Source organism: Camelus dromedarius, chromosome 3 (genome assembly GCF_036321535.1).
Source record: "Camelus dromedarius isolate mCamDro1 chromosome 3, mCamDro1.pat, whole genome shotgun sequence".
NCBI lineage: Eukaryota > Metazoa > Chordata > Mammalia > Artiodactyla > Camelidae > Camelus > Camelus dromedarius.
The window spans coordinates 114,525,238-114,546,185 of NC_087438.1; the positions used below are offsets into that span (position 1 = coordinate 114,525,238).

Consider the following 20,948-nt stretch of genomic DNA (forward strand, 5'->3'; position numbering starts at 1 on the left):
GTCTTGTCCTCCCAGATGGACTCATGCTAGTGTGGGCAGAGAGGAAGTTAAAGAGGCTGAAGAAACTAGAGACCTTTGGTGTTACCACATCTCCATCATTTAGTGTCTGAGGTCCAAGGGGATGATGAGTTTATCTGTGAGTAATAAATGGTTTATTACACCTGGCTCTCAAATCTTAGCAGGCAATAGAATAGCACATGCCCAGAGTTTCTGATTCAGCAGGTGTGAGCTGGGACCTGAAATCTGTATTTCTAACACGTTTTCAGGTGACACTGATGCCGCTGGTCTTGGGACCATGCTTTGAGAATCCCTGGCCTAGCACCTTCCTCCTTAAAGGACCAGCAGGAGTGGCATCAGTAGGGAGCTTGATGGAAAGACAAAGCATTAACCCCAGTTTGAAAGAATCAGAACCCACACTTACTTAGATGATTGTGAAAGTTTGGGAAACAAGGCTTTGATACATAGGTTCTTAAATATGAATTAAGTAAACCATAAACCCAGAATGGGGTCTGAGACAATCCTGCTTCAAATATATTTCTCTCACTCTGGTGATTGAAACATAACTAGTAATACAAAATTTAGAAATGATTATACGGCACTTGAGACCCATGAGCTCTGTCGATGGGGAGCAGTAACTTAAACATCTTCAGCCATGGTATTTTAATTTGGGGGAAAAAAAAGGAATTGGAACAGATGAACATACAGTTTCTGAATTTGGCAGATCAATTTCATGCTGGATGCAAACTGAAGAAAATCAGTTACCTGTTCTGCTCTCCACTTGGGGGGAAATGTAACGAATAAGCCATTTCACCCCCCCAACAGCAGTGGCTCAGAGTCAGCAGTCAGCTAATCGCCTGCTTTGAAATTATCACTATGGCCAGCTTGTACTTTGTGGCTCTGATGGGTGGTGTAGGGGAGGAAGTGGGGGACCAGATGGTGGAGATGAGTATGTTAGGCCCTGTCTCCTTCCCTCTTATAATACTAGCCTTAGAACAACAGGAAGACCAATTGCTCTTTTACCTACCTCGAATAACGTTCAGACCTTTCTATTTTCATACTCTTTCTCTGCAGTCTAGTCTTCTGAAGCATCAGACTGCTGAAGAAAGATACTTACACTTGATTTGATTTTTACGAATAGAAGAACAGACATTTTATTTTTAACTTATCATTCTTTTTCCTTACAAGAGAGTTTCTTTTTGTGTAATTGGAAGAGGACAAAATATTGGGAGTCTTGAAATCTCAGATTTCTGAGAAATAGGATGGCCCCTGCCATGTCTGAGCCTGAAATCCTGGAATTTCCTTGGAAGCAAAGTAAACCCAAAGTGTTAGATTTATTCTCTCACGTTTCAGCTTGATTTTCCCCCAACATTACACACACACACACACACACACCCCGCCCCTTCCTGTTCCCCTCCCCTTCAGATCCATCCCTGTCTACTTTACCATGCCTATGCCCATCCCCAGGCAGCTTGTGATTGGTGAAAGCACAGGCCAGTGGTCCGATGCAACATCCTGCCCTGTATTGTGGCTGTTGTTACTTTGGTCAAGGCACCCAGGATCTGAGAAACAGAGTTACTGTGAAGGATGGGAAATTATCTCCTGAGAGAATTCAGGTGAGTCCTGACTCCGGGCACAGCCCTTCTTGAAGAAAGAGAGCAGGGAGAAGGAAGCTAGGTGTATGCATTTGGAATAGGGGGGCAGTTTGACTTGAAGAAGGCTGAACTTGAAGACAGCATCCTCTAAGAACACACAGAGACCTCCCAGTTCACCTTCTCTTGGCTTACTTTGCAATCATGGTAGGTTGCCAGATTTACAAAGTAAAAAAACAAGATGCCAGTCAGATTTGAATTTCAGATAAACAGATACATTTTGAAGTATAAATATCCCCATGCAATATTTGGAGCATTATTGCATGGGTCACACTTACACTAAAAAATTGTGTTGTTTACCTGCAATTCAAATTTAACTCTGCATCCTGTATTTTATCTGGCAGCCTTGGCCTATGGTCACCCAAATCTACACTTCTCTTTCCTCATCTGAGTAAAAGGCTTCTCTCTTCATTCGTCAGCTTCATGGGATCAATATGAGACTAAACTGTCAGGTTCTTGAAAATTACAGAAGCAAAATAGTTCACTGAAATGCTTTTAATTTAAATAGTACTTTTTTGAGTTTTTTTTTTATCCCTATCCTCATCAAATGCTTTTGAAGCTGTAGAACAGATATGGATAATAAGTATCATTCTTTTTACACCTTGCTTAATATTAAAGATTGTCTCTGCAGCACCCCATTCACCCATCCGCTCTCCCGAACTCCTCCCATACAGTCTTATTATATTATATTAAAAAACTAGGTTTAAAAAAAATGGCATGTAATTGGCATATAACATTAAGTATAAGCTGTACAAAGTGTTGATTTGGTGCATTTGTATATTGCAATCTAATTACCACCATAGACTTAGCTAATACCCCATCACCTCTATCATGTCAGATAACTTCACATAATATCATTTGTTTTTCTGTGCTACAAACAATTAAGATCTAGTCTCAATAGCTGTGAAGTTTATAATACAGTACTGTTGACTATAATTGCTATGCTGTGCATTAGATCTCTAGGACTTATTTATTTCCTAGTTGCGAGTTTGTACCCTTAAACAACATCTCTTCAATTCCACAACTCCTCAGCCAGGTAACCACCATTCTACTCTGTCTCTATGAGTTTAGCTTTTTAAGATTCCACCTATAAGTGAGATTATACAGTATTTGACTTTCTCTGTCTGACTTACTTCACTTAGCATAATGCCCTCAAGGTCCACCCGTGTTGTCACAAGTGGCAGGATTTCCTTCTTTTTCATGGCTGAATAATATTCCATTACATATCTCTATGGACTCTTGAACAATGCAGGGTTTAGAGGCACTGACCGCTCCACAGTCAAAAAGCCACATTTAACTTTATAGTCAGCCCTCCATATCCACAGTTCTGTGTCTGTAGATCACGCGGTACCGTAGTAGTATTTATTGAAAAAAAATCTACTTGTAGTTGGACCTATATGGTTGTTCAAGGTTCAACTGTATATACATATGTATATAACAATATTATATTCAAGGGTCAACTGTGTGTATATATGTATACATATTTACATCACATCTTTATCATTCATCTGTTGACAGATATTTATATTGTTTCCATATCTTGGCTATTGTGAATAATGCTACAATAAATATGGGAGTGCAGATTATCTCTTGGCTATCCTGTTTTCATTTCTTTTGTATATATACCCAGAAACAGGATTGCTGGATCCTAGGATAATTCTATTTTTAATTTTAAAATAATTTTTGTAGTGGCTGAACCAACAGTGTACAAGTGTTCCTTCTTCTCTACATCCTTGCCAACCCTTATTATCTCTTGCCTCCTTTTTTTCTCTTTCATTCTTGATAGTAGCCATACTAACAGGTGTGAGGTGATCTCTTATTGTGATTTTGATTAATTTGCATTTCCCTGATATTCAGTGACGTTGAACATTTTTTCTGTACCTGTTGTTCATTTGGATGTGTTTTTCAATACAATTAGGTTGATTTGGTGACACAGCGCTCTAATCACATTACTCCTGTGTTTCAATGAGCAAATCCATTTCCACTAGCTAGCAGTTGAAATGTAGACCACTCATTCTGGAGTTTAAAGTCCTATATATTCTGTTTTAATCACTCCCTCCTTGTTTTCTTCCCACTTTGGGCATTGCCTCCACTGTCTTATGTAGCAGCTGACCTCTAATGAAGTTACTAAGAAGTCTCTCAAAGGCAATTGTTACTTTGAATATATCTTTGCAGCCTCTGTGACTCCCTAGAATTTAGAGCAAAACATGGATTTAAAGAATGTGTACTTAGTTTAGTTAAAAAAACTTTTCTTCCCTTTGTGTCATAAATGTGTTATATGGACTTTATACCCTTGTCAATCTGACCACTTGTTAATTTTTTGAGTTCAACCCTGCCTGCCTTGGCTGTCAGAACTCTTGCTCCAAAGTTCACTTTCAATCATTTTTACATACCATATTCATTCTGCAGTGCTCTGGCCAAATGCTACATCTTCCTGATCTCTGCCAGAAATTATTATTTTATTTTTTTTACTATTCTATGCCTTGTAAACAGTTATATATATTGACAGTAAACACATCCTGCCTAGTGTCATGACTACATGTGTGTAAGTCTTTTAGATAGTGGATTCTTTGACTACAAGGGCAGTGTCTTTGAACTCTTTGAGAAACCCTTGAAATTCTTGCTCATACTCTGAAGGAAGGCTCTCAATAAATGTTTTCTGGCTGATATGAAAAAGCACATGTGATTCTCATTCAAGAAAAGCAGAAGGTAAACTTATCTGCTTCAGAATACTGAGACCCAAAGGAGATTTCTTTTTTTTTTTTTTTGTCTCCCTCTTTATGTTGATTTTCAAAATTTCTGACATGTATCTATTACTGTGTTGTGATAGGGTTGGTGATCTCTTTTGGAACAACCCTGAATTTATCTTACTTTATTAATAGTAAAGCAGCAAGAGGATGCTGATTCAATTAGACCATGTTGTAAATGAAGCCAGTTAAGACTCAGAGAGATAGGAGTGTCTTGGTTTGCTCACCTTTGTGGTTGGAAAAACCCCTTCTCATTCTGCTCTTCAGCCATTCCTGTTTAGGATCTTATACCCAACTCCTGGAGAAGCCTATTGGCTGGATTTCAGTTCTATTTTAAAAATCCAGGCTGATGTGAAGAGGAAAGGGGTGGAGGTACCCTCTGGAGCTCTCATGATTGGCATCTATGAATGATGCCTCTGCAGTCCAGGGGCTTTTCTAGGTCCAGCATGCCGCTACACTCAGGACAGCTAGATTCAGCAGTACTCAAGGAACTCACAAGGCTGAGTGAAGTACTCAACTTACATTGATTGTAACAACTGATAATTATCTCAGGCTTTATCTCTGCCCTGCACATTCTTAGGAAATTTATTAGATTATCTCATTATTTTTCCATATCTACTATCCAAAGTGGTGGTTATTATCCTCACATACTGTGATCTTGGGAAAATGCAATATTAAATATGAAAATGTGTCACATAGTTGGATACGCTGATTAATTGGTGATGGGAGATATTTTATTCTCAGTGAGTAAAATATAGGTAATTCCTGTCTAGAGCACTCTTTATTGGCGAACTTGGTAAGGCAGGTTAGCAGCATTTCTTGAAGGTCATACAATCAGATAAAAGAGAAATGGATAGTTTCTGATAAATAATTCACTGGGAAATCATGAAGCTGGATTAAACTTATATTTGATAATAGTCCTTCTTTACTTGTAATCCTGGACAAATTCCTTGGTTTCTGGGATTCCATGTCCTTATGTCCACAATGGGGATAATAATGTTGCCAGATCCTAGCTTCAGTTGTGAAGATAAATGAAACAATGCATGTATGTTAACAGGGACATTGTAGGCTATTAATCACTGATGGCTATTATTCAATTACTTTTGTACTCTGAAGTCAGATTTTTTTCAGGTTCTTGAGCCATAGTGTATTTTGCTTTAGTGAATTACTCATAGAAATTATTTGGTTCACAAGGAACCAAATTCCATGCACTGCAGATAAGATTGACAACAAAATGGAAACATTCCACCTCATAGAACTTGTTTTATTAACAGAAAGGAGTTACAGACAATTATATAAATTATACAGTTCAGGTAGTTAAGAGTACTATGAATTAAATATAGCAGAGGAAGGAGTGTGATGTTATGAAGATCTAATCTCTGAGGAGAGACCTGGATAATTGAGAATAACCAGATTAGGCAAAAATCTGTGGGATTCACTACCAGACAGAGAGAATATATATATATATAGTCTTTATATATACTATATAAAGGCCCTGAGGAGGGTCTGAGTATGGTGTGCACTGGGATTAGGAGCACAGGAGGACATGAGGTTACTAAGGTGAGCTGAATCACTACTCGACAACTCCGTATTTTATAGCTGGTTGTCCTGCACTCCTTTCTTTCTCTTTGTATTGAGATATAATTCGTATGTAAAAATTTGCATATTTAAAGTATACATATTGTTAAGTTGTTACATATGTAAACTCCTGTGATATCATCACCCTGATCAATGTGCTAAATATACTCCTCACCTCCAATTTCCTTGTGTTTTCTTCTCTGTGTTTTTTTTTTCTTAACTTTTTTGTTGAGTTATAACCATTTTACAATGTTGTGTCAAATTCCAGTGTAAAGCACAGTTTTTCAGTTATACGTGAGCATGTATATATTCATTGTCACATTTTTTTCTCTGTGAGCTACCATAAGACCTTGTATATATTTCCCTGTGCTACACACTATAATCTTCTTTATCTGTTCTACATTTTGAAATCCCACTTTGTCTCTTCCCACCCCCCGGCCCCTTGGCAACCACAAGTTTCTATTCTATGTCTATGAGTCTGTTTCTGTTTTGAACTTACTTTTATTTTATTTTATTTTTTTTAGATTCCACATATGAGTGATCTCATATGGTATTTTTCTTTCTCTTTCTGGCTTACTTCACTTAGAATGACATGCTCCAGGAACATCCATGTTGCTGCAAATGGTGTGATGTTGTTGGTTTTTATGACTGAATAGTATTCCATTGTGTACATATACCACTTCTTCTTTATCCAGTCAGCTGTTGATGGACATTTAGCGTGTTTCCATGTCTTGGCTATTGTAAATAGTGCTGCTATGAACATTGGGGTGCAGGTGTCATCCTGAAGTAGGGTTCCTTCTGGATATATGCCCAGGAGCGGGATTCCTGGGTCATATGGTAAGTCTATTCCTAGTCTTTTGAGGAATCCCCATACTGTTTTCCGTAGTGGCTGCACCAAGCTGCATTCCCACCAACAGTGTAGGAGGGTCCCCTTTTCTCCACAGCCTCTCCAGCATGTGTCATTTGTGGACTTTTGAATGATGGCCATTCTGACTGGTGTGAGGTGATACCTCATTGTAGTTTTGACTTGCATTTCTCTAATAATTAGTGATATTGAGCATTTTTTCATGTGCCTATTGATCAATTAGTATGTCTTCCTTGGAGAATTGCTTGTTTAGGTCTTTTGCTCATTTTTGAATTTGGTTGTTTGTTTTCCTCTTATTAAGTCATATGAGCCGCTTATATATTCTGGAGATCGAGCCTTTGTCAGTTTCACTTGCAAGAATTTTCTCCCATTCTGTAGGTTGTCATTTTGTTTTTCTTATGGTTTCCTTTGCTGTGTAGAAGCTTCTAAGTTTCATTAGGTCCCATTTGTTTATTCTTGCTTTTATTTCTATTGCTTGAGTAGACTGCCCTAGGAGAGCATTTTTGAGATGTATGTCAGATGATGTCTTGCCTACATTTTCTTCTAGGAGGTTTATTGTATCTTAACATATTTTAAAGTGCACAATACCTTATTATTGACTATAGGTGCTATGTTTACTGCAGATCTCTGAAACTTACTTATGTAGCATAACCAAACTTTATATCCATTGAACAACACCCCATTTCCTCCTCTCCCCAGCCCTTCGCAGCAACCACTCTACGTTCTGTGCCTATGAGTTTGTCTATTTTCAATTCCACATGTAAACTGAAATTATGCATTATTTGTCCTTCTGTGACTGGCTAATTTCACCTAAGCATAATAGCCTCAAGGTTCACCCATGTTGTTGTAAATGGTAGAGTACTTTCTTTTTTATGGATGAGTAATATTCAATTGTATGCAAATACCAGGTTTTCTTTATCCATTCATCTATGAGTACACATTTGTGTTGTTTCTATATTTTGGCTATTGTGAATGATGCTACAATAAACTTAAGAGTGAAGATACCTCTTTGAGATCCTGATTTTGATTTCTTGATATATATCCAGAAGCAGGGTATATACTGGATCATATGGTTATTATGTTTTTAATTTTTTGAGGAGTCTTATATAATTTTCCATAGTACATGCACCATTTGGCTACCTACCAATGATGCACAAGGGTTCCAATTTCTCCACACCTGCCGTGTGTGTGCGTGTGTCTGTGTGTATAGATAGATTTATTTATATATATATGTTTTTGATAACAGCCATTCTAACAGGTGTGAGGTGATAACTCAATGTGATTTTGATATACACTTCCCTGATAAGTAGTGATGTTGAGGACCTTTTCATGTACCATCTGTATGTCTTCTTTGGCAATGGAGGGAAAAATGATACAACCGTTCTTAATGAGTTTAATTCAAATATGTTCTGCAATGAAAAATGCTTCCTTCTTCTCAAGGTCAATCAGTATTTATGGAAAGCCTATACATGACAGCACTCTTGACCTCAAGAAAAAATTAACACAGAGGACAGATTACAGTCCTCTGATGCTGATGAAAAAATTGCTAAGCCACTTCAAGAAGCACTGTACTTAATCACTGTTCTGTAACTTTAAAAAATTAGAGATTATATAGCTAAGAAAGGATAAAAACTTTTCAAGTTGACTTCTGCTATAAAGTGTAGTTTTTAAGAGTGTATAGAATGATGATTTAATACATGTATATGTTGCAAAATGATTACCAGGGTGTGATTTCTGATGTCAAGTCATGTGTAATTTCCACTACATCACAACAGCCTCTTTTCAAGATAGGGCAGACGTTAATGTGTTCTAGGTAGAAGCATAAATACTGTGCTGTAGAAACAAGAGGAAAGAATGAATGGAATTCTGAATTGGAAAGACAGGAAGGAAGGACATGTTTGAGGAACTGCTGTTTGGATTGTGCTGCAAATGTTAGGAATGTTGACCAAACTGGAAAAGACTTTCTAAAGTGCAGGGACAGTGTGCGAAAATGTATGAGTTTGAAGTATATAGTGGTTCAGGAAATACAATTAATTAATTGTCTGGTAATTATAACAAATTGTTCATGAACAGATCCAATTAGAGAGGGACTCGAAAATGAGATTCAGCATTTGATGATAAAGTCTTCTACAGATACTAACTACCATATATAAAATAAACAACAAGTTTCTTCTCTGTAGGATTATATTCAATATCTTGTAGTAAGAATATATGTATGTATATTTATGACTGAAACGTTACGCTATACACCGGAAATTGACACAACATTGCAAACTGACTATACTTCAATAAAAAACCAAACACAATAAAACGTAGCTCACGAAAATTAAAAACAAAGAAACATTCTTGTGTAAAAAATACATTTCATTAGACAACAAAATATAAAAAGTCTTCAAAAGCACTTGGGAAATGATAATGTAGTGAAAATTTATGAGTTGGAGAAAGATGTAATGTGGCTTATATTTTAAAGAGAATTGTATGTCCTCAGTGTGTAAGGTGAAATGAAAGAGAAAAAATGGACAAAGTTAAGGAACTCTTAAAATACACCAGTCAACAGATGGTGAAGAGCTAAAATTCAGCAGGAACAACCAAAATGAAAAAAAGACGTTTGGTGAAAGTAACTGCATTTCCAACGCTTGGCAGTCATTTAGATCACAGATGTGATGTGAGAGAAGGATAAAAGTATTCCCCCAAATGAAATTTAAGATTATTCCTGGTGTTTCCAGGGGACCTTTCTGTAATTAGAGAATCTTGGCAGATGCTGTATATATTTGGAGATGGAGGAAATACAGAAACAGAGAGGCAGTGATAGATCTTAGGTGAGATGGAACTGGAGAGTCCCAGCTTCCTCTTACAGCTGTCAAACAAATCCCTATCAAATCTGCCAGATGGAGGAAACAGAAATGATAAGAATCAGACTCAACCCACTCCCTTTCCTTTTCCTATGGTAACGTTCTTTACTTTCTCCAGACGCAACCGTGACCCCGTGCCTCTGTGTGGTCATTCACCCAATGAAAGAGCTATGAGTCTTGCACCAAGGGTTTTCCAGATCTATTCTCAGCCACTCTACTCCAATGGTACTGAGGGGAAAAGGAAATGATATTTATCAAGCAGCTGAAGAGTGCCAAACATATTGTACAGTTGGGTTAAATCCTCCTAATAATACAATGAAGGAGACATTGTTATCCCCATTTGTACAAGTTTTGAAATTTAGAGCACAAAGGTTTCAGACTCACAGTTAGCAGAGGCAGTTTAAGTCATTAGACACAAAGTCAGCAAGACGCCAAAGCTTGCAAGCCTTGTCTGCTTACTTGAGAGAGGACTTATGTAAGACTTCTTTTCAAGAAGAAGGTATATCCAGGCTGTGCTCTAGGCCTTCTGGAACATGGGAGGGTGTGAAGCCTGATGATGGTTCTCTGAGGGGACCGAGGGGATGCAGGGTTAGCCTTCTGCCTGCTGCTCATCTAAAGGATTCAATATTAAATGGATAATCAGGAATGTTTCCTTCTCCTGGAAATCTGTACCTGACACACACATTATGTTTACAATGTATGAATCTTCTCTCCATCTACTCAGTGATGGAGTTCACAATGTCCTACCTCCAAATGCAGCATCTTGGTATATTGACTATTTTAAGCTGAAGGAGTTTGAGGAAACAGCAAAAGCAGGACAGTTATTCTGACCTCCTCACCCTTTCCGTTCTTCCCTGAAAGCATGAACTAAATCGCTCACTTGAAACATGCTCTCCTGTACCAGGAGGAAGGGAGAAATTCTTATCACCAGAGACAAGGAACTGAGGACCAAGAAAGCTATATAAATAAACCGTGTTACATCGTCACCATTTATTTCCCTTAGCCCAAACCCCTCTGCCTTGTCAATTCTTCACAGATGTTTTGTTTCTTTGTCTAAAAGGTATAAAAGCTTCCTGTTCTGCTTGTTTCTTCTGGTCTTCATTCTCTTGTGAAGGCTCCCATGTATATGCAAAAATTAAATAAAATTTGTATGCTTTTCTCCTGTTAATCTGTCTTATGTCAATTTAATTTTAGGCCCAGCCAGAGACCTAAAGAAAGCAGAGGATAAGTTTTCCTCCTCTACATCATCTACCTATCTGAAGTTTGTGTGTACCTATGAACACATCATGCAAACGGGCCCTAATTGATGAAAAATAATAGGACAATTTCTTAATAATGGCACAAAAAAACTTCAGAACTATAAATTGATAGTTTTATTATTCTTGATCATCTTGAATATATTATGATCTCTCTATGACCCAGAATTTCAAAGGTGATAGTTTAAAGGAAGATTCAATAACAGAAAATCTATACTGCCTCTGGTGGAATTAGACACAGTCTTAATTTCCTCAGACAAGATGGATTTAGAACTTGTAGAAGTTTTTTGGAGAAATCTTCATAACTGAATCTCTATAACTGTTCATAAAGAAGCCATGCATTCCTGCTCAGGACTAAAATAATCAACTTAAAAACTTGGATATTTCCCAGAGAATAAAGCTTTAGTGTGCCCCTGACTTTAGAAAGGAGAGATAGTAAACAAAATATAGGAAAATCGGCCTTAAGACAAACTTGATTCATCGTCTCATCAATTCTGCCATTACTTTTTTAAAAATTAATTTATTTTTTACTTGAAGTATAGTCAGTTTACAAATGAAGATGAATTCTGCCATTACATTTTAAATGCACCAAGTGCTTGGCCAGACATTAGAGACTGGAGCATCTGAGGCAAAGTTCCAAGGCTGAAGCAGGTGAATTTTCCTCGTGTAGGTGATCACGTAGACTTCCCCTCTTTATTCTCATTAGCTAATATTTAAGCAACGGTAGAATGTAATGAATTTTGGTGATGCTGTTATGTTTTCCAAAAAAAAATAAAGAACGGGCTAGAGATTTTCAAAACTAACTCGTCCTTGAGACCACTGAGAAGTATTTTGTATTGCCATTTTCATTCAATATTTAATAAAGTTGTAGGTGCTTTAAAAGTGGAGAAAAGAATAAGGAAATCACCACGAAGAGAGAAACTGAGGCGTGGTAGAAAGTGAGCAAGTGTAAGATGTCCTTGGTTTAAGCCCCTGTCATGAGATTCTTTTGCCTATTTTTAAAATTAACCATACTCCCTAGTTCTTATTTATTTAACTTATTATTATGTTATTATGATATATTTATGTTTTATATATTTTATAATGTATATTATATAATATGTAATGTTTATTATATATTATATTCTTTATTATTTTATTATTTGTTGTTTATTATTTTCCCCAGTTTTATTGAGATGTAATTGACATATAACAGTGTATTGGTTTCAGGCGTACAGCCTAATAATTTAACATTTGTTTATACTGCAAAATAATTGCTACAGTAAGTTTAGTTAACATTGATCACCTCACACAGTTGCAGTTTTCTGTGTGTGATGAGAACTTTTAAGATCTTCTCTATTAGCAACTTTCAAATCTATAATAAAGTGTTATTAACTGTAGCCACCATGCTGTACGTTACATCCCCAGGACTTATTTATTTTATAACTGGAATTTTGTGCCTTTTGACCACCTTCACATATTTCTCTCACTCCCTGCCACCCCTCACTTCTGGCAACCATCAATCTCTTCTCTGTATCTATGTGCTGGTGACTTTAAGATACCACATAGAAGTGCGATCACATATATAGTATTTGTCTTTCTCTGTCTGATTTTTTTATTTAGCATAATGCCCTAAAGTTCCATTCCATACTCCCCAGTTCTTAACCTATTATCAACTTTCACCTATGCAAGACCATTCTATTTTTTCTCCTTCCTCCGATTCTCAATCTCACTCCTGTTCCCATAAGTATCAATTTTAGCATATTTCACCTGTAACCTTAGGGAGAATGGATCTATTTATCTAAAATTTGAATACATACAAATGATAATATGATGTCAGATGAGTCTATTATTTACTTTCTTTACTCATCAATATCTTTGAGATCTATAATTGTTAGAGTAAGTGCATCTGCTAAGTAGCTGCTTCTGCATGTTCATTATCTGCACTCACTTCATACCATTCATTCACTGCCAACCCTCACACCAAAGTCTTTCTGTGGACATTGAGAACACACCTCTTATATCCCTTTGGAAGGAGTGACCTGGAATACACCCTGTTTCTTTTCTAAGAAGAGGCTGCACCTCCTACTCCCCCTTTCTGGATAGCTTCTGAATCTCCACATCCATTCCTACACTTGGAATATGCATGTTTCCTAATTTTGCCATTCATTCATTTTAATATAAATTTGTATCCAAGTGCTATTTTAATTTTCATTTTTCTGGTTGTTTGTTGGTGATTTTCTGTATTTATTCATATGCTCGTTAGGCACCAAAGCTTCTTTCAAATCTTTACTGTTCAAATCCTTTACTCATCTTTTTTTTTTAATTTGGTTTCTTGCATTCTTGTGGATTAGCAAGCACCTTTTGAATACTGCAGACTCACCTCTTGAGTGTTAACCAAGTTAAAGTAAAAAATACTCAATGACACATGTGAAAGATGGCAAAGAAGACCTGATTTTACAGTCTAGGAGAGAGATGGGGCTCAACCCCAAGAATGGCATGGGCAAGTGGGGATTTATAACTATGGAACAGAGTTGGGGGGGTGGTCAGTGGGTGAAAAATTGCTAAGAAGAAATAGGGATAAAGGTGATTCGGCTAAACCAACATGAGTGAATTCTTGCTGAAGACAGGCCGGGATGATCAGATATTACTTGGGGGATGGTGGAGGATGAAGAATTTGAGCTATCAGGGGCGAGGTTTCTAGTAAAAGTTTCATAGCAAGATTCTTGTTAAAACTGGATTTTACAAGGAAGTGCATAGATGGGACTAGGAGGAGGTTCAGGAGACTGACTAATGTTGGCTCACACAAAGAATTTCTGTTAGCTATTACAAATACCTGTTCTTACTGAGCATCTATATACCAGTTACATTTTTTATTTACTGGAAATCCTAAATGTTGATATTATAGAATTTGTCATCTTTTTGCCTCATGGTTCGTGATTTGGTGCTTTCAAAATAATTAAATTTCCTTTCATTGATTTCTGTATTAAAGCAAAATTTGCATATAGTGAAACAAGCAAATGTTAAGTGTAAGACTTGAGTTTTACAAATGTGGATACCTATATAACTGGTATTCCAATCATGATAGATATAGATAGATAGATAGATAGATAGATAGATACATACATACATACATACATACATACATAATTTTTTCATTATCCCAGAAAGTTTCCATGCCTCTTGTCAGTCAGTCACCTCCAAACACTGTTCTGATTTCTATTCCCATGTTTGCCATTTTGTAAATGGTCCCATACAAAAGAACATACTCTTGCATTTATCTTTTACTTAACATTAATGAAGAGATTCATCCACATTGCATGTACCAAAGTTCATTCTTTTTTTATTCTTTAATGTTCCAGAGTTTATTTATGTGCAAAGATACAAGATTATGATTATACATTCTTCCATTCATAGCATTTGAGTTGCTTCTGATTTTTGGCTATAATGAATCAAGCTACTAAAAATACTCACGTACAAATGCTTTTGTGGATATGTGTTTTGAGTAATTTCCTAGGAGTGGAACTGAAGAAGTTTTTCCCCATTCTTATATGACAAAGCTATTATTCTGACATTTCTTTGATTGACTTTGTTATTTACATCATCAATCCCTATTAGTATATAGCTTAAATTAGGAATTTTGCTTTTTTCTCTCTCTCATACTAAGCCACATTTTGCGATTTCATCTACTAGTAGAGCCACTCTTTTCTCTTTGAACTGTAGTTCCTTCTTTATTATATTCAAGTTTCTACATATAGATGGTTCTGTTTCTTTGTACTCAATTTAAAAAAAATTGGCCTATATCTTTATTGGCAGCACACAGTTTTTATTATTATGACTTTGTAGTATGACTTGGTATCTGGTGTGATGTTATCCTCAATGACATCATAGAGGTTTGACATAAGAAATACAAGACAGAGCAGCTTTTTTCCCCCAGTCAGATGGGTTTTAATATAAAGAATTTGGTTCTTACAAAATCATTGGAATGACTGAAGCTGTAGGTTTGAGGCTGGGCCTCTTATAAAGATACTCTCACCCTACAGAACTGACTGAGGGGAGCTCCTCCTGCCCAGGAGGCTTCTAGAAGGACTGTCCATTTAAGAATTCTGCACCCCCTACCAACAATGTCTATGAGGCTGGAGAATGGACACCAGAATGTTTATGTGGAGAAAATTCCTCTCTGTGAGCCTGATTTTCAGAGGAAGAGCCATAAAAAGGCCTCTTCTCACTCTGGGCAGCACCTAATTTGCAGCTTGAATATTGGTGGCAAGTGAGTCAGAGGAAGATGGTAATTGCTTTCCTTTCTCTGAAAAGAAGGTAGAATAGATGTTGACATTGCCCATCAACTGTGTCCAGAACATGCTCTCTTCATCACTCTTCGTTTCAAAATTGATTTAGCTCTTTGAGGACTTTTCCCTCCCATACTCATTAAAAACTTAATTTGTTAATTTTATCAGAAGTGCCATTTTGAATTCTGATTGGGATAACATTGACTACCTAGAGGGCAAAAAATGCGATGTTAATGCAAATACACTATTCCAATCAAAAATTGTTTGTAACTGTATTTATTCAACTCTTTAATGTGTTTTAATAGAGTTGTAATTTTTGTTTTTTTCTTGCATTCTTTTGTTAGGTTGATTTCGAGATACCATTTAAAACAGCAAATCTATGAAGTACATTATTCTCTAGCCTGGTATTGTTGAAATGCTACTGAATTTTGTAAGGTCATTTTGTGTCCACCAGCCTTGCTGACTTTCTCATTTATTTTAAAGGTTTGTAAATGTTACTGGGTTTTCTACATAGTTAACACATCAACTATAAAGTTAAAGATTTTTCTCTTCCTTTTCATTTCTTGCAAAGCCTACCTGTTTCTTGTTTCGTTTTTATTAACCTTGCTGTATGTTTTTGATAGATTGCTTTTATCAAAATAAGGAAGTTCCAACTTACAATACATTTTATGAGGATTTTTATTGTTAATGGGGCTCAATATTAGCAAATGGATTTTTTGAAACTATTGAGAAAATCGTGTAATTTTTTTTCTTAGATTCTAAGGTGGTAAATTATGTTAATAGACTTTGTACTGATGATCTACCCTGTTTGGTATAAAACCTTATTGATTGTCATGTGCTTTTTGTTGTTGTTTTGATTTCCTTTTTATTGAAGTATAGCTGATTTACAACATTATATTAGTTTCAAGTGTACAGGATAGTGAGTCAGTATTTTTATAGATCATGCTCTATTCAAAGTTATTACAAGAAAGTATCTATAATTTCCGGTGCTATCTCCTTGTTGCTTATCTGTTTTATACATAGTAGTTTATCTCTCTTAATCCCATACCCTTAACATGTCCCTCCCCCTTTTCTCTCCCTTTTGGTAACCACTAGAATGTTTTCTGTATATGTGAATTGGTTTCTGTTTTGTCTATATATTCATTTGTATTATTTTTTAGATTTCATATATAAGTGATATCAAACAGTATGACTCTTTCTCTGTCTGACATTTCACTAAACATAATTTTCTCTAGGTCCATCCATCTTGTTGCAAATGGTAGAAATCCATCCTTTTTTATGACTGAGTAATATTCCATTTTATCTAGATGATAGATAGGTAGATAGATAGACAGAGTAGATATAGTATAAATATGTATGTCTCACAGCTTCTATATCCTTTCATCTGTTGAGGGCACTTAGGCTGTTTCTATTTCTTGGCTATTGTGAATAGCGATGTTGTATAAACACTGCAATATGTGTGTCTTTTTGAATTAGTGTTTGTGTTTTTGTTTTTTTCCAAATATATACCTAGGAGTGGGATTGCTGGATCATATGTAGTTCTATTTTCAGCTTTTTGAGGAATCTCCATACTGGGTTTCATGGTGGCTGCAGCAATTTATGTTTCCACCAACAGTGTATAACGGTCTCCTTTTCTCCACATCCTCTCCAACGTTTGTTATTTGTAGTTTTTTTGATGATAGCCATTCTGACAGGTGTGAGGTGATATTTTATTGCTGCTTTGATTGGCATTTCTCTACTAATTAGTGATGTCAAGCAACTTTTCATGTGCCTGTTAGCCCTCTGTACGTTTTCTTTGAAAAAAACCTATTCAGAACTTCTGCCCATTTCTTGATGGGTTGTTTGTTTGATACTGAATTGTATGAGCTTTTTATATAGTTTGCGTATTAACCACTGGCCGGCCACATCATTTGGAAATGTTTTCTCCCATTCTGTAGGTTGTCTTTCCATTTTGTCAATGATTTCCTTTGCTGTGCAAAATGTTCAGGTTTAATAAGGTCCATTTTGTTTGCTTTTGCTTTTATTGCTTTTGCCTTTGGAAACTGATCCAAAAAATATTACTACAATTTATGTCAAAGAGTATTCTGCTTATATTCCCTTCTAGGAATTTTTTGGTTATGGATCTTACATGTAGGTCTTAAAATATGGAAAAAATCAGCCATTATCTCAGTACTCTGGCAAACATACATTTCTAGGCTTAACTTAGTATCTGCTATTTTAATGATAGAATATTGATAATTTATTAATTCAGTCAACAAATCTTTGTATATCACCAATGTCTGATGTTACCTGAATTCTGCTTGATTTAAAAAAATCTTTTACTTCATGTACAGCAGAATTTAATGCCCAGTTATGTTCAGTAATATTAATGACATCAAACTCTAACTAGGTTCCTACTAAGTTAAGAAGTTTATGCTCCTACTTTTTTTAAACTTTAAAATACAAACATCCCTTAGAAGGTTAAATCTGTGAATCATTAATAACCTCAAGGACAATTACTTTAGTAGATTCTTTCTTCATTGACCAATTTAGGAAAATGAAATCATGAAAAAACTGGACTCTAGGAAGGCAGAAAAAGAACAGAAGACGGCGATGCTGAAATTAAATTTTACAATCTATCCTACTAATAATCATTGTATCAAAATCTGACCACTTTTGAGTATTATCCAGAAATCTCTATAACAGAATATATTCTGTAAAAGAAAAGGGTCCCTTCCTCTGCAAATCTGATTTACTTTGTATTTAACAAATTCTATTCCCTGCTTAGTGGTCCTATATGTCAATATCTAACAATGTTTCTTTAACTGTAAACACCAACACTGAGGAAATGACTTCTCTGAATAAAGCCAGTAAACAAGTGTGAAGCTCATAGTCTGAGATATTTTATATGCAGCCCTATATAGAAACAGGACAAGAGACCAACGTTGGGGATTTGATGACAGCGGAAAAAGACCAAAGTAATGCTGTGCTTGTTGTACAACAGGTGTAGTGAAAGATTTGATTAACTGAATTATGAGCCTGGCTCTATTGCTAACTATTGCATAACCACAGTGTAATCACGTTGTCACTCTGGTCACAACTTCATCATTCAGTCTGTGTTTGATTCTCATACGAATGATTTTTAATTTTTGGGAAAACCCTAAGAGTAGTATGTACAACAAAAATTCCTTTCTTTCTTTCTTTAAATTTTTCCTTTTTTATTTATTTTGTTGAGGGAAGGTAATTAGGTTTATTCATTTACTTTTATTTTTGGAGGAGGTACTGGGGATTGAAACCAGGACCTTGCGCATGCTAAGCAAGTGCTCTATCACTTGAGCTATCCCCTCCCCCCAAACTTTCTTGAATACTGGTGAAGATTACATTGCCCTATATGTACATGGATGGCAAGACAGCAGGGTTTGGAGGACCTTGGTCTGGCTCAGGACCAGGGTCGATAGTCCTACTACTACACATGGATGTTCATAAGCTGCTGATGCTACTTGGGCTCAATGGAGAGTCTGCACCTTCCCATTATTAAGGTCCTTCTACCTTTTTGTCCCCTCCTACCTCTTCTGGTGACTCAGGAAACTTGCATTCCCAATTATGATCAGTTACAGCCTTGGAACTTTCCTGATTATTAAAAATGAGACGTTGAGATCAAAGATCACACTACAGACATTTTGCCCCATCATCAGCCTGGCCCCTGTGGTCAATTTCCAAACTGCATTCTGTAACTACGACTGCCAATTTCAAAGGAAAAGAGAAGTTTGACAAAATGGAAAGGCAGGCTTGGTTTTCATGGCAAGGAAAGCTAGAAAAGGAGATGAAAATATTTGGAGGGAGGTAACAGTCTCTTTCTTTGTGTTCTCCTATAGTTGCCTGAAAGACAATCAAAAGCAGCTCGGGAAGGAGAACCCAGATGTGAAAAGTAAACGGTAAGAACACAGCATATCAGAGCATTTCCCTCTCCCAAAGATTAACTTCCAGAATCTCTGTCCCAAGAGAGCTAACACCTTATCTTAGACCTCTTAGAACCACAATGATCCAATTCTTTGGTGATTGCTTCTAAGACCTTCGCAGAATGTTGGATGGGGACTCTATCTAAACACGAAAGATGGGGTATTAGTGGGTGTACATATTTTGTTTTTTAATAGCTATATAAAGCAAATGAATGAATGTATAGCTGAAATAAAAGATGTTTGGCTTTGGTTGGCTATTTGCAATGACCACACTTTTACCATATTCTTTATGCTTAGCCAGAATAGTCTTTGGGAAATATATGTCTAATTATGACTTCCCCTTAAGACTCTTTAATGGTTCTCTATTACATCCAGAATAAAATCCAAATTCTTCACCTGGGGCTTCAATGAGGATTGACTCCTGTGTACCTCTCCAATCTCCTTTCTCACCCTGCACGCTCACCCATTATCCCCCAGGGAGTCACACTCCTCAAGCCATCAGTCATTTTCACCTCAGGACCCTGGTACATACAGCTCTGTTAGGGCTCATGGTTTTTGTTTTCCTTGCTTGGGCTTGATGTCATCTCTACTGGAGATGCTGGCTCTTGTGATTTCTCTGAAAAATCTCCCTGACTAGACTATGCGGTAATGCTTTTTCCACACCTGGTGGATTTCCTGCACTGCCCACCCCACCTCCCCCACTTATATTTGCCATGCCTTTATCTTAACTTGTAACTTTACATACATACATGCATATATATATCTTAGACCTTAGACCTTAGACCTTAGATATACACACACACACACACACATACATATAATTTATTTATTAATAGACTATTTTGAGCAGTTTCAGGTTCACAGCAGAATTGAGCAGAAAATAGAGTTGGCACATAGCCCTCCCCACCCACACACATATACTCCCCTACCCTCAGTATCCCTCATCAGTGTGGCATATTTGGTACAACTGATGAACCAACATGGGCACATTATTATCAACCAAAGTCCATAGTTTACATTAAGGTTCACTCTTGATGTTGTACATTCTATGGGTTTTGACAAATGCATATGACATGTAGCCACCACTATAGTAGCATATAGAATACTTTCATTGCCCTAAAAATCTCTTGTGCTCCATCTATTTACTCCTCCCTCGTAACTTTATATTTGTTAATTTAGCTTTTTATAGTCCATCTTCCTCTACAGGCCATGTGTTTGTCAAAGCACTAACCACTGTTTGACTCGTAAGTGCCTATCTGTTGCCCAACCCTCACAAGACACTCAATGGAAAAAAAGGAAAAAAAAAAAAAAAAGAAGAAGCAGTGAAAAAAACAATCTATATCTGGACACCGGTATCTTGCCTTGGCTTAGATGAACAGAAACACCCTGACTTGCTTATCGGTCATGGGCTTTTCATATCTTTGCACTCAACCTCTTTCCTAATCATTTCATTTCAAGGTCTGCGTTTCTACCTCTGAGATGGCCCCTCCTGCAGCTACAAAGCATAAAAGGATGAGGGATTGAGAGGAAGGCCTAGGTGTTTGCTGGTGATGTGAAACAATGTTTGCAGGAATCAGTAATTTCCTACGTGTTTCGTATCTGCTTTCTCTGCACAAAGGAAAAAGTAGAAACAGTAGAGTGACTATGCCTGCCCTGTGACTCTTTGCAACTCTCCTTTACATTTTGTGGTTGGAAAGGAGATAGCAAGTATCTGGTGATGTTATAGAACCAACTTTCTGATTCTTATCTGCAGTGTTTTCCCCACAGATGTTCTGGGATTCATTATTTATTCTTG

General features: G+C 36.6%; 1 protein-coding gene across 2 annotated transcripts in view; it reads left to right on the forward strand.

Moving 5' to 3' along the window:
• Nucleotides 1-1,472: 1,472 nt before the first annotated feature.
• GCSAML (germinal center associated signaling and motility like) overlaps nt 1,473-20,948 on the forward strand; it is a 29,886-nt gene continuing 10,410 nt past the window's right edge. The window contains exons 1-2 of one of the 2 annotated variants that reach the window (XM_064484536.1): nt 1,473-1,613; nt 19,070-19,129. In XM_064484536.1, the coding sequence (XP_064340606.1) occupies nt 1,585-1,613; nt 19,070-19,129 (89 nt within the window). In that variant the 5' untranslated portion in view covers nt 1,473-1,584. Of the gene's footprint in view, nt 1,614-15,674; nt 15,699-19,069; nt 19,130-20,948 lie in introns of those variants that run through there. The other variant, XM_064484537.1, reaches the window with a different exon arrangement.